This window comes from Polistes canadensis, unplaced genomic scaffold (genome assembly GCF_001313835.1).
Source record: "Polistes canadensis isolate GaletaPanama2010 unplaced genomic scaffold, ASM131383v1 scaffold_31, whole genome shotgun sequence".
Classification (NCBI taxonomy): domain Eukaryota; kingdom Metazoa; phylum Arthropoda; class Insecta; order Hymenoptera; family Vespidae; genus Polistes; species Polistes canadensis.
This window is the reverse complement of record NW_014569578.1, coordinates 839,319-855,238: the sequence shown is the minus strand read 5'-3', so window position 1 is coordinate 855,238 and position 15,920 is coordinate 839,319. Positions and strand designations below refer to the sequence as shown.

The following is a 15,920-nucleotide window of genomic DNA, read 5'->3' as shown; positions in this document are numbered from 1 at the left end:
AATATATTAAAATTTTGTTTTGTATTGTAAATCGGGTTAGTCAGTAACGTCCATTATTTCAACAAAATTCTATGTATTTTGATTTTATTTATTTATTTATCATCTAATTTATTTTTAATCATTTCTCGTGCGCGAAACAGGGTAGAATAAAAAATGATAAAAATATTTGTAGTCTTCGATATGACATTTATAAGGCAATAGAATAAAACAATTGAGTAAAAAATATGTGACAACAAGCAAATAATTATCGTTGTTATCTCAGAAATGACATAAGAGTTCAAAAGGTCAACATATCGGAGTATTAAGCTTGTACGCTATCGAACAAAATATATATTCTCGAGAGGTTGTTATTAAGATACGATAGAATTTATTTCGAGTGGTATACGTGCTTTTTCACGATCGAAAGATCTTTTCGTTATAGCGCAAATGAGAAGTAAGAGGGACGATTAATCGCATCCCAAAAGTGCAATAAAACATTCACGGCACTTATATCGGACGTCACGATATATATTAACGAGTTTTTATTTAATTACCATCCTGTCGAGTGATCATTACGTTCGGTAATAACTTTATCAAGAGTAGTTTCTTTTCTCTCTCTTTCTATTTTTCTCCCAATTTGAAACACCTTTCTTCTATCTTCATCGTCATTTTTCTTAACCTTAAATATTAGCAGATATAAATGTCATAGAAAATTTATGAACCTTTCACTTTACAATTTACTTTTATGAAATTAACTTTAGTTTTAGAATTATTAACAATTTTATTATCAAAATACTTTTAACGAATGCTTATTTTTTATATTAAAGATAAGTTTATTTAATGATTATCTTTTATCCATTGAATCATCAGTACTCTGTACACTTCATTTAATTGTAAGAGGTATAATAAACAAATAAAACCTTGATATATTCTTTTTGAAACATCCGGTATAATATCAAAGCACCGAATTAACGTTTACACCTAATAGAAAAAAATAGGTAAAAAAGTATTAAAGAGAGTATCCGGTATAAGTTTGTCAAGCTACTTCAAAGCAATGGAGAAGCCCCCCATTGGCACGTTGATTCTTCCAGGAGAATTCGAATGGAGAAATCGTACGAGGAATCGATCTCTGGGACGATCAATGAGACCGCGTTGTTTCACGTACGTCTTTCTTTTCGTTCCTTTCCCTTATTCCTTCTTCTTCTTTTTCTTATTCTTTTTCTTATTCTTTTTCTTATTCTTTTTCTTCTTAAAGAGAATTTCGAATGATCGACTTTCACGACTAAACTACTACTAGATATACACGTAGGCCAACTTTTTTATCAGATCGATGAACTTAACACGAACATTGTTTTTTTCTCCTTGCTCTGAACTTTTCCCTCGAACAGTAAATTCAAACCACATTTCTCTGCACGATGTTTTTTTTATTGTGTTCATTTTTTCCGCCAACTTATTCCGCGTATATTTTCATCTTTATTATTTACTTTTTAAACAAAAATATCTTTTTTCGCTTTTTTCCTTTTTATCATAAACCCACAATATCATTTCTGCCAATTGAACCATAGAAATTAATAAAAATCTAAATTCTATAGAACTATGAATTACGCGTTCGATATTATTTCCTTTGTTTCAAAAATGAATCGTATAATACTAATCGACAGCTTTTAGTAGAATCATACGAATAGAATCTTTTGGGATAGATAAAGTTTTGGATCGACAAGATATAGAAAAAGACCAAAAAAAATACAGTAAACAATGGGTTTTCTTTTCCTAAGGGAAGTCAATGTCATTATGACGAGGAACGAAAAGATCGACCATTCCTTTTCCAACTTCCCTTTTTCCTTCTTCTTTCATCCTTCCGCAAAAGTAAGCAGTGGTATAAGTAATAGTAGTAGTAGTAGTAGTAGTAGTAGTAGTAGTAGTAATAGTAATAGTAGTAGTAGTAGTAGTAGAAGTTCCATTACATGGCTATCAATCTCGTCCACTCTTCAAGATCCACAGTCGAAGAAAGAAAATAAAGTAGAAAAGGAAGGGAGAGAGAGAGAGAGAGAGAGAGAGAGAGAGAGAGAGAGAGAGAGAGAGNGAGAGAGAGAGAGAGAGAGAGAGAGAGAGAGAGAGAGAGAGAGAGAGAATGATGCTGGCAAGCAGGATCATCTAGAGCCTTCTTTCGAATTGAAAATATATCAAAGAAAAGAAAGAAAAGAAAGAGAAAAATAGTAAACGAAGGGTAGTAAGCGGACCACAAGAGACCTTCGAGATCAGGTTATGCTAACTGGAGCTCCCTCATCCTACACACATGCATTTATATGTAATTGTACTATGTGCTATTCTGCAGAGGGAGAAACCCGTGTCCCTTAACTCGTTTGTGTGGTTATGTATAATTTATTTGTAGGTATACGAATATCTGTAGATGTATATCTCTGTATATGCGTATATATCTGACAGTGTAAATTCATTTATGTCTATGTATACTATGTGTATCTATAATCTTTGGTCTAAATAAATTTGTGTATGTACTATATCGATGTGTGTAAATAAATTTGTGCATTTAATTCTGTTTATTTGTATGTACGTATATCTGTGTATGTTTGTATCATGTGTGGTGTGTATGTATGAATGCCTGGTGATATGTGGAAGGTCGAAAGAAATGTATAAGTCCCTTTGCGGAATCGAGTTTCCTTTTCTCACCAACTAGAGGAAACCTCGAAAGGATGAAAAAGGAACGAAAGAGGAAGAGGACGACACGACGATGAAAGGATCGTCGTACTATCGTACGAAGAGTTCCTATAAGGAATCGATGCTTTTACGATCTTTCACGTTCTTCAGCGAATCGGGTAAGGTGTAGCGTAGGTACCTCGTTTACTTCTTCGACGACTATATAAAGCTTTTCGAGAAGGTTTGTTTTTCTTCTTTGCTGGATATTTCTTTTTCCAAGATTTTTGCTCTTTTCTTCTCTTTTTTTTTCTTTTCATTTTATCGGAAAAGGAAATCAGTTCTATTTGTGTGGTCTGTATTTGAAAATTTCATTTGTTATATGAATGATCGATATTTATCAGAGGTGAACAACTTCTCTGTTAAAAACAGTTATATATAATATTTTTGTATTTAATTTTGTAGTTTGGATACATAGTTTTTAAATGTTTCTTCATACTGTACTACCAATTTTAAATGGTTTATTTTGTTGCCATTCAATCATAAAATTTAAAATACAATACAATTATCACTGTATATTAATTATTTTGTACATGTTAAATGTAATCCCTGTCGTTCACTACTAGAGGGTGAGTACCAGCTCCAACACTGGCAAATTTCAATAATAAAATCGCGTGTCTTTTGTAGTTTAGACGTTGCCGAAATGAATTCAGTCTTCACAGATTGAATTGAAAATACAATTCCTATAATTTGCCAAGAAATAAATCGACCGTAAAGTATTTCCGTAAAGAAACGAAATAATAATCGGGTCGTTTAACGATACGCCGATAATGCGGATAATCGTGCGACAAAAACCATTGAACGGTTATTAAAGGCGATACACAAACACAACCCACGTCTTGAAAGCACCGAACATTGCATCCTATTTATACATATATGTATATGCATATACAAGGTGATTCACGTATCGTAATCAGTAGATATTACTCTGTTATCAATAGTTTGATCGAAAATGCTTTTATCAGGTATTACATATTGTAGTTTCAAGAGAGCTTTAACATGATTACATCAAATTTTTTGTCAATTTTATTTTTACATTATCTTTCAAGGTCTTCTTCCAGGTTTTTTTTTGCAAATAAACCTACAATATTTTTACGCCCATCTCTTAGAGGTTTTCAAGATAAATTCGATAAGTACTATAATATAACATGTGTTACTTTGTTTTTTCATCTGGTTCGAGAAAAGATTAAAGAAATATTTTTACCTTAATTTATGCGATGTTAAAAATGATATTAATCAATTGAAATGCACTCGCATAGACATCAAATGAAAGAGTGTTTAACACTGTCTAAGTCTGTACTGTAGTGCTAGCTGCGCATGCAATTTGCATTATCATAACATAATGTGCGAGATAATTATCATAATGAAAAAAAGTAACACATGTTACGTTAGGGTACTTACTGAATTCGTTTTGAAATTCTTTAACAAATCGACGTAAAAAATGTCATATGTTTATCAGTAAAAATTGAAGGTGATTATGAAAAATCATAAAAACAAAAAATTAACAAAATATGTACTACAATCACTTTAAAGCTCTCTTGAAAACATGCTTTGTCTGATAAAATATTTCTGATCAGACTGCTAATAGCAGAATAATTTTTATTGATCAAGACTCGTAGTTTATCCTGTATGTATTACCCTGTGTCCTAAGTTTTTACGTACACACGTACGTAAAAAATGTACGTAAGTAACGAATATTCTATAAACATTTGATTTGTAAAGCTTAATTCAAGAGTTATAACATAAATTGTAAAAATATCTAAATGTACTATTTAAAATGTTATCTGCTTACGCGAACAAAAGTTCGACACAAAGTAGTATGCTGTTTACACATGGCCAATTCCTATTAATTTCTGCAACTACATCCCTAATTTGTTCTACCATAGTCTCAATTATAACTATCTCAGTTGCATAAACTTCTTGTTTTAGTTTCCCAACAAATAACAATCTAGTGGAGTGAGATCTAGGCAGCCAAGTTATTATTCAGAAAAGAATACGTTGTATCACTTGAAGATAGTAAACAACATACACAGAACCGTTAAATATCATCTTTGAGTTCCACATTTAGACAATTTTACAATTTATGTTATAACTTTTGAATAAAACTTCAAATGACTTATGTTTATAAAACATATTCTGTTATGTTTAAAAGGTGATCTGGAAAAATCATGAAAAAAATAGATAAAAAATTAGCTATAATTACGGTTAAAGCTCTGATGAAACCATGCTGTACTCAATAAAAACATTTCCGATCGAACTGCTAATAACAGAGTAATCTCTACTGATCACAACTCGTGAATCACCCTGTATTAATATTATAGATAGGGAGTATATACTCTCTCTCTTTCTATGCAATTTCGTGTTCACCACCTCGTCGGGACTAATTTCGAGAATTATCGAATGTCCGTGAAACCACCCACGTGCTCCGATGTTGGGTCCTGCAACGAATCGAAGAAGGAAGCTGAGGGAAAGAGGAAAGAAAAAAAAAAAAGAAAGAGGGAGAGAAAGAATCATACGTGTGCATACACACGAAACGCAGCATTATGCAAGAACGAAGTGGAGCTCCGTTCGCGTCCTTATTTGTAGACTGCAATTTCGCAGGTACCTCTACCTAAGAAAGAAAGAAAGAAAAAGAGATGAGGATTATATCGCGAGAAGAAAATTGAGCCACCCACGTTGAACTTTCCATCCGAGTAAGGTCTGTAGAGAAGGTGCGCCATTTCGAGGGCGAAAACGTGATTATCAAAAGATAATTATAATTAGGTCCTTTTGGAAAAACCACATTCGAAAGATTATTTTCAGAGAACGTACAAACATTTAACTACACTATAGTATGACAAACTTCATGTTTTTATATAGAAATCACCCTGATTACTATTTTTAGCAATAAATTATTTATTAATCTCAATAAACATTTCCTCTCTCTTTTCGAAAATATGATATACAATTTGGAAAACATTGAAGATTAACCGTTTGTCTCAAGCAGCGCTATTGCTTTTCGATCGTGTTTTTTTAAAGCCTCTGGGACTCAAACGGTTAACGGATGAAGTCATTTAGTAATCAAGTATCTTTAGTTTGTAAATGACAGTTATTGTAAAATGGATGTAATAGGCAGACATTTGCTTTTGATTAATTGAACAATTTTTAGTAAGAAAAATATTGTATTTTCTTTTTAAACAAACTGTAATTTTCATTAATTATAAGTAAAACATCATGAGAGATTATATTTAATATAATTACCCTAAAAATTTAATAGAATTAATATTCTCCCACTAGTAAATTGTCTTCCGTTAACAAAATTCTTGCTTTTCCAAATTCTACCATACCCTATAGTCATTTTATATTATTCCTTTTAATAATTTCGATTAATATGCAATATATATGTAAATTTGAAAAATCAATTATAAATGTTTATCAAGATTAACAAATGACCTATTATTAAAAACAATTTAACGGAACGATTATTTTTTAAATAATTGAAATATGGAAGAAAATAGTTAGTCATACAGTAGTATCCAAATATTTGTAGGATACACTGTATATAAAAGGAAAGTTTTAACGTGTCCACGAGACACGTCTTGAAAACTTGTATATCTTTTATCTGTAACGAGATAAGTCCACGAATGTTATTTTTTTTTTCGTTAACTCCGCGACTTGGAAAGAAATGAAATATAAGAAGAAGACAAAAAAATAGTCGTTTTGGAGGACTCCCTCTCTCTCTTTTGCAGTAAGCATGGACTCTTCAGAGGCGCGTGCCTAATTGGCTGTCACTCTTTCGAGAGCTCGAAAGACGTCATCATCGTTGTCGTTGTTGGTCTGAAAATTTTCACGTCCTTTCCACGAGATGCGATGCGTTATGTGAAAGCGTGTCGAGGGTCATTTCGTAGAAACGTTGCTGTCGTCAAAGGAACATTTTAACACGTATATATACTTTCGTATTTTTAAATATATTTCAAATATAAAAATATAAAAGTGTTGCTTTTTAATTTTTCTTTCAAAATTAACACGAACTTTCCGAACAGTCCAATAAAAAAGTCGTCGAAATATTTGTAGATCATTATATAAGATTATAGGTTCCCGTTATATCAGAATTTATTGTATTTAAAATACTGCTAATTTAAGTTTTCATCTTTGCTTTCCCATACTATTTACATTATAGTATTCTAATATATACATGGTGTCAAATATTTTTCTTTACAAACGTGTAAGCTTATTCTACGTAAAAAAAAAAAAAGAAAAAATGTTATATTAATGTGGTTTGTGAGAGGACGAGTGAGATAACTCTGAGTATGAGAGTATTGGATGTAAGAGAGAGTGGGGCAGAGGTCGAATAATGTAAACAGTCGAATATCAATAGCGTTTCACGGCAAGACAAAGACCGGATAAAAGAGAAGAAGACCTAAGAAGGCAGTTATCGCGTCTAGGAGTCAAGAGGCGAACGCGTATTACTGTATTATTATCCTTTTTGTAGTTCATTTATCAGAATATACTGTATTTCCGTGAAGAGAGGTTTTCTTCCACAAGAACCTATTATCAACATTATCGGAATTCCTATTCTTTAGTTTCGGAAGACTAACAAGAAAGAGGGAAACCACCCACATAAACATTGATCATTAAAAGTTTTATTCAATGGTTTTTTAAATTATTCTCATTTATTCTTTGTAATATAAAATCTAATTACCAAAGTAATTTATTTTAAATATAAAAAGTTAAACATCGATCGCGCGCGAGTAATTTAGTAGTGTAAATATACAAAATTCTAAGAGTGAAGTTAATTACTTTAGCCTTTGTGAAAGACTCGTATACATATTTACAAAATATTTCATTTTTATACTATCAAACAACATCAGCATATTCTATGTTTAATCACAAATAAAAACAATTTTCTATCCACCTCTCTCCAAACTGTTTAAAACTGTTCTGTGATCGATGTTTATTTCTTTACCGACATTATGACTGCTAATAATGCCACTCTTAGTCAATTTTTTCCATCGTCTCATAAAATTTTCCATTTATTGGTCGAACAGATATTTGACATCAATATTTCCAGCTTAAACGCTTTAATCAGCACTGTGCGACATCTACTAATATTGCATCCTATACATCAATCTCAAAATTGTTTAACACTCTTCGTCTCATTCTACTCTTTTCTGTAATAAAATTTGTAAATATCTCGAATATGTATTTTTTCTATATTTTTGCTTATTTTTACGATACAGGAGCTTTCGACTGAATAAACAAACATTGCAATTTTCTTTTTTATTAATTACTCTATGATATGTCATATTTTAAACGTTTGCAAGTATTGCTGAATCCAATTTATATTACCAAAGTTATGAGATTTTCGAACCGTTTATCCGAAAAAACACGAAGAAACTTTTTACCCAGCCCAATATTCAAAATAATTCTGAGAACTAAGTTCCTATGACCTTATTTTATTGTGTGACGCATGCACCGATGCACCTGCCAAATGCAATTGCACTTTATATTTTAATGCAATCTGATTTTTTTCTTTTAATCAATCGATGCCTTTCATTATTCTACGTACAAAAGTACTAGCCCGAAATTATTTGACGTTTTATGTCACATACTGATTTGTGTGTGTGTGTGTGGGGAGGGGGGGCTAAGTATGGAATACTTTATGAAAGATTTTCTTTATCTTTCTTTATTTGACATGCTTGAGAACACGACGTTTCGTCATGGATGCAACATTAATTCAAAACACGAATCTCAAACAGCATCACGATCGATCTGTTACGTATGTAGGTTCGTCAAATAAGAAAAAAAGAAACACGAAGAGAGAGAGAGAGGGGGTGGGGGGGAGGTAGCTCCTGGAACGTAACTGAAATGCGGCTCTTCTTATCGAAGGCACCCCTCGGAAAGGCTTCAGTATTATCCGTTCTCCCACATGGATATATCGAAACGAGTTTACCGGCATGAAAAGTCACGAGCGCGCTGTGGAATTGAGATAGACGAAGAAATAACGATAGAAGGAGGTAGGAAGTAGACAAGTAGACACGAAGGATGAGAAGAGAGAGAAGTATAGAGAGATGGAAAGAGGTAGAACCGGGTCTTTTAGCAGAGAGCTAAACTAGTTCGCTTAGGATGGAAAAACTGTTCCGGGAAGGCGCTGGCAATCGCATACGCGCGTACGTTTCTCTCTCAATACGTGATATGCGTATGTACTTACGTAGGGACAATTAAAGTAAAATAAGGACGATCAAGGAACAAGTTAATACGTTTTATACAGTTTCTAATTATTGTCATTTTTGTTTGGATTAATTATTTTCGACAAAAATATATTTATATGTTAATATAGGTTGTTATTTATTGGTTTAATATTTTCTTTTAAATAGTTGGTGTTTTTTCATAAGATATTGGTATGAATTTTATATAAGTGCTATAGTGTTGTATAATTTAATATAAAAACTATCTGTATCTTTTTAATAAATTATTAGTATTTAGGTAGATATTTATTTAATTCACAGCCTGTTGGACCCCAGTCAATATATATCTCTCTCTCTCTCTCTCTCTCTCTCTCTCTCTCACTTTTTAATAATATTATAATATATTTAATCCACAACGAACCAAATGAACTTAAAATTCTAAAAATCTAATATGCCATATGCAAATCTGATCCAACACATTTACTTGTTCGAATGAAAAATATCAAATGACATTGCGTACACTTAAAAATTCTCATCACATCCCGAATTGTATGGAGATTTCCTCAATTCCCCAATCGTGTTACAGGGAAACCATATTGTAAAAATACCCCTGTTGTACAGAGATTTCCCCAGTTCCCAAACCATTTTAGAGTTAGACTATGTTGTAAGAATGTCGTATTATAAAATTGCCTGAAAATATGGAAACCATAACCTAAAAGCATCAAACACTGAGCAGATTCAATCACATGTATCTACACAGTGTTCAAATAATACAGTAGGATGATACTCCTAATTCTGAAACCGTGTTAAAACTAAACCATGCTGCAAAAATATGTCGTATTAACAAATGGTTTCCTATAAATGGTCAGACAATAAACTAAAAACATGAAATACTGATAAAACCACGTAAAACTTAAGAGTATCCAAATAATATCATTGTATTAACCTGTCCATGTATCAACTTGTCCTGGTATCCCTATATATGTAAGAGTAGGACATAGATGGCACGAAAGAGAACGAGGGGTGCAAAAAAGGTGGAAAAAGGTCGTATAAACTCTTCCCTTTGTAATCGTTAAAACGATGCCAACGTTACAGCTCTCGACGTCGCACGATCCTTCGACTTTTTCTTATTTTTACCTTTCCTTTTCTTTTTTTCGCACTCGTCGCCGTATCGAAGGGTCGCTTTACGAGCCGGTCTTCCGACTCGACTCGATTTTACGCCTCGATCATTCCGTTCCCCAGATCCCTCGAGCTCTTGGACCACTTTGCTGAATTTAAAATATTTTCGCGAAGCTTCCTTAGAAAATGATATTCCATGAATTTTCTGCGAGCATGAGCTTACTTGTTAGAAAAATAATGAAACGTCAGTCAGGTTAGAACCTTCTTAAAGAACCCTCATTATAAAACAATTTATTAAAAATATACAGAGTTTATAAGAAATTATGGTAAAAGTTAAAAGAAGTTGATTTTATGTACATACAAAAGTTGATAATGTAAAATAATAAATGTGCCTTTATTTTCATCTCATTGAAAAAGACAGACAATTTGGACATATTTTTTCTTCAAAGTAATGAACTCTTCAAATTTACTATTATAATATTAAAATTAAATGTTTGTATTTATTTATTAAATTAAAATTGTATGATCTATAAAAATCTTAAATATACTATATTTTCATTTGAATTTATTTCAATAAAGCTTCATTCTTATTTTTTATAAATCCTAATAGGAATAAAAACGATACTCCATAAAATTGAGGTATAAATTGAAAAAAATTAATTCCGCGTATAAAAGTAAGTTGGAAATAAATAATGATCATTTTTTCTATAAGGCTTCGTTTTCAAGGAAATGGATTATTCATAAGAAACCCTATTAGGGATGTACATGTAGAATATACTCAAAATTATGGTAATAACTGAAAGAAATGAATTCCGCTTATAAAAATAAGTCGGAAATGTAAAATGAGAATTTTGTCTACAAGGCTTCGCTTTCAAGGAAATGGACTGTGAAGTTCCGTCAAGTACACGTGTACTTGAGAAGTAACGAGAATCGGTTGAATGGGTTTCTTCGTACTTGATCACACTTAAACTTTGTTCGTATTTTTTAACAATGTCACTGGTTTTAACTCCACTTGATTTTTATTTATGAGGTCTTATTCAGGAGTGTATGCTAAAAATAATGGAACCAGAGATATATTCAAACAATAATATCATACTTACATTTAAAGAAGTCAAAACTCGAGAAATGGTATCAGCAGTCCATTTGGTAATACTTTATTTAAAACAAAATAGAAAATACTCTCAGCAATATATAATTTAAATATATCAATATATTGTTGGAACTTAATGTAGTAATGCAATCTAGGCCAAATCATTGACAATATTGTTTGCAAATACGAATAAAGTACTTAAGTATAAAAAAATCCATTTAAGTACGCATGTACTTAACAAAACCTTATAGTCAGTTTTCTTGAAAACGAAAACTTCGTATAAAAAATTGTTATTCTACGTTTTCGACTGTTTTTTATACGCGTAATCAACTTCTCTAAACTTGTACGACTATTTGTAGTACACTTTTGGATTCATATTTTGGTTATTTTTACAAGAGAATAAGCTAGTCATACTGTAATATCCGAATATATTTCTAGAGTCACTGTATATAAAATAGACGCGTATATTTTGACATCTGAACAATCTGCTACCTGCCGATTAGGTAATTATGACACCTCCTAGCAAATTTTCACACCTGCTTCTTCCTTATTCGTATGCATGGTCACAATAGAAGAAAAAATATATCTTTCATGGTATTCTATCTTTCAAACTTAAATACTCTTCAAAGATAATAGAAAATATCTTCTAACGTGTCGTTTCAATTTTCTATTTTACAGATCTGGTGGAAGGCAGCATGTTTCGTGAAGAGGGTGTGACAACGTACTCGCAGCTGCTTTTCGATGTTGCTAGACAGCAAGTCGTCGTTGGTGCACGGTAAAAAACTTCTCTATCATTTTTTCCTTTATACATTAAAAAATACAGGATGTCTGAGACTTAGACAGCCAAATTGCGAAAGTTTTATCCGCGTCTGGAAAAAAAAAAGAATAAAAAGTGTAAACTTCTTCTAGAGAGTTTTAAAAGAAATTTTGTATACACGAAACAAGTAACTACGAATCCTCCATTAAAGCAAACTAAAATTCGACTGTGTTTATCGATTTTGCGTAGATTACATGCTTTTTTCCAATATTTACTTACGTAAATTACGGTTTTTTTTCGAATTCGAATAATCGATGCTCTGCTGTATATTTATTCGTTTTAATTTGACACGTTTACCCCCATGATAAGTTGAATACAACGTGGCTCTTTAATTTTCTTCGCGATAACAAGCTGGCGATGTTAGAAAAACATGAAATTCTCAAGGTAGGATCGGCAAGAACGGAAGTACCGAATAAACGAGCAAAGGCCTTGTAAACGATCACGACATCGACGTTTTATTGGCGGTAAGCCAGAGCTACCCGATGCAATTTCGTTTTCCACAAGCGTATCGGGAATAGATTCGATCTCTTACTAGAAGAAACAGCGAAGGAAAATATAAGAAAGAAAAAGATAAGTGTATATACCTTACTAGTAAAATACTGCACTAGTGCACGCTGCATACCCAAAGACTTTATTTATTGTTAGACCGTAAATGTTTTCAAATGAAAACGGAAGAAAAGGAAAGTTGTAAACTATATGCAGGTTATTGCAAAATAACACAGATTATTCATTGGCACCGTTGCTCCATTTGCGAGAAAGGAAAAATTGCTGTGGAAAATATTGCTCTTCAAATGTCTTTGTTTCTGTTATAAAATCGTGTGATTTTTGAACTGTTCTTAAATGATTAAGGATTTATTAGATCTATTGGATTATTTTTTATACAGTATTTTAACTGCAGAATATAAAATGGTTATATTAAAATAAAAAAATTACTTAAATAATACTCGACCAATCATATAACCTGTTTCTTCTTTTTTTTTATAAATATGGACAATTTATTTAAAAGACTTAGAAGAAAAAATTAAAAAATACTGACCCGGTAAATACTAACCATGTTTATATAGACGTAAGAATTTTGCCGTTAGGTGAGAAACTGTCGACGCTAAAGAAGAGTATATAAAAGAAACTACAAGAAAGAGAAAGAAAAGAAGGAAAAAGAAAAAAAAACGGAGAATCACGTGGGAGTTGGAAGACTCGTGAACAATTTTATCTCGTCTCCCTTGAGTTTAAAGCGGTAGTTGGCAAAAGGTTGCCACCAGACAAAACACGACCGAATCGAAGAGAGCAACGTTCTGTTTTCTCCTTCGAGAACGTTGCGGCTCGACTTTTAAACGCGTTCGATCGTTTTCTTTGGCCCTTAGCCAAAGAGAAGATGTTCGTCCTATAGATCTTAAGATCCAACATCGTTTTCTTCGAACATTGTAACCGATAATTGAACGATTAACGATTACGAGAACGAATCAACAATTATCCCATATTTTAATCATATAATATATATATATTTTTTGTTATTTAATCAGAATTTATAAACATTGTTGGTTATTATTTCTTTAAATAAATCCTCATATTCGCTGTTTACACATGGCGAATTTCTATGAATTTCTGCAACAGCCTCCCTTCTTGTTTTAGTTTCCCCCACAAATAACAATCTAGGGGTTAGACCAGATAATCTAGGCAACCAAGTTATTATTCAGAAAAGAATACGTTGAATCATTCCAAGATAGTAAAAAATGTTTAAAAATATCAATAAAAAGTAGTGTCCTTTTTGCTATTGTTTACACAATCGAATGCTTACATATTATCATATGAGTCGCACAGAAGCAAATATTGAATATTGAGAAAATTAACGTTTCGTAATACATTAGTTTTGAAAATTATTGATTTCTTCATTTAATCAGAAAAGTATATAATGTTCTTTTCCGAAAGATAGACTCTGCAACAAAACAAGCTGTGCACAGGATAAATAAAAACGTAAGTATTTATTGGGCAACATTTGAAGAACATTAGAATTTTCACCTTTTGGCAGCTGAAAAAGATAGAAAAAAACAATTCCATTAAAATATATAAAAAAATGGATTTAACTACGACAAGATGACTCATATATTATATTTATTCGTAATTTTGGTCTTATTAGAGTTGATAGAATAAAAATATTGAAAAGACTACAAGTAGTCTGGAGGAACATTGAAAGACACTTGTAGATATTGCAGACGGTAGATATTTATTCCCAAGCACGAGAGAGCGTTTCGAAAAATGCAGTTCGCCCACGCTCAATTTCAAACCGAACCAGATAGAGAAGGCTCGCGCGTGTCTCTACAGATTCGAGATCGCGAGCAAGGAACGATCTGTCGATCGATCGATCGATACGCGAAAAAAAAGGAATAAATATATATATATATAAATGCGTGTGTGCTCATACGTGTACTTTATACTTAGGTGCGCATTCGTGCGTACTTTCTATTAATAGAATGTTAAGTTATTAGCCGGGGTACTGCCCACGCTCATTCGAAACGTAGACACGCACTTTTTATAACGAGCATGAAGCGTGCAAAGTGTATCGACTCGGTTAGATAGGTACATGGAAATATATATGAGTACTCATCTATACTGGATGTTTCATAAATGCATGTCAAAACTTCAGGTGGTATATTTATATATTAAAATAAGTAAATAATATCGTATGAATATATGAGTATATGTATATTGAGTTTTCGAGAATTATTAATAATTAAGAACATAAATATTAAACATATGATGCAAGGAACCATGATCCTAAATGCAATATTGAAAGGATCGTTACTTTACCCGGTTGTTGATATCGCCAATGTCGATATGCTGGATAAGTTGCCCTTCATATTTTCAGGTCACTTTTTAATAACAATAATCTTTATTATTAACGTAAAATAATCGTTGGGCTTTCTAAAAATCTTCAACATTGGCAATTCTCTAGCACTCAATAGTGTTCTAAAATCAACATAATTGTTTTGTATACTATTGCTGAAATCACTAACATATATTTCATTTAGGGCCGTGCAACCAGAAATGGATTGAAAATATGTCGATTATAAAAAATATAACTCGAAAATTCATTTATATCAAATATACATTGATATGAAATATTTCCTATATTTAATGTATAGATTTTAACCCCTTGAAATATTACCATCTATCTATAGAACATTTTGTTTACTTAGGTACCAAAGCTAGAATCGTTCTTCGATCATGTTTAAAAATATAACCTTATCGAAATGAAAGATAAAAATTACATGCTAAGATCCTTCTTTTCTATATATTTTATGACTTTATTTAAAGAAGTCATAAAAGATATATTTATCTATGTCTACCTAACTACCTAGAACACTCTTATCTCGATCGGATAATTATTCTCTTCCTCGTCTGATCTAAGGATCTAACGGTGATCTCGATCGCTAATATAGATCTTGCTATATCATCATATGTCTCTCTTACTTGCTCATTTTCTCTTGCACTATTGAGTTTATCTATTATATTTATCATTTATTTTCATCTTATAAAGATATAATTGAAACTATTGCTTATCGCGAATGCTACGTGAATATTATGTTCTTTATCGTATCAAAAGATTTACTCGCGTGTACGATTATTAATATCGACCTGTATCATTATTACTTTTTTCACCCCACCTTCCTATTTCTCTCTCTCTTTATTTTTTTTTCTTTCTTTCTCTTTCTCTACATAATTTTGATTTATCAAGATTGCACACAAAATCTTAACTTATAAAGAAACTTGATGTGTCGGTTATAAGCGAATAACGAAAAAGGAATAAAGCGAAAGTATACATTCGTGGTAAAGCTAAAAGAGAATTAATAATCAAGTTTCTCTGAAATTTCAAAGATATTGGGAGTCTGAAAAAGTTTCGAACGATTCTTGAAACCGCGATCTTTTTCTCTTTCTCTCTCTCTTATTATTTTATTTGATTTTTGTTTGTTTCGTACGAAAGCATATACGTTTTATGCAAAGTGTCAGTGTTATAACGGAAAAGAAGGTTCAAAAATGT

The 15,920-nt window shown here is 31.8% G+C and overlaps 1 protein-coding gene across 2 annotated transcripts in view; it reads left to right on the top strand.

Moving 5' to 3' along the window:
- LOC106784166 (semaphorin-5A) overlaps positions 1 to 15,920 on the top strand; it is a 59,557-nt gene that overhangs the window by 29,808 nt on the left and 13,829 nt on the right. For both annotated transcript variants that reach the window (XM_014743428.1, XM_014743429.1), the window contains exon 3: positions 11,746 to 11,842. In XM_014743428.1, the coding sequence (XP_014598914.1) occupies positions 11,746 to 11,842 (97 nt within the window). The remainder of the gene's footprint in view (positions 1 to 11,745; positions 11,843 to 15,920) is intronic.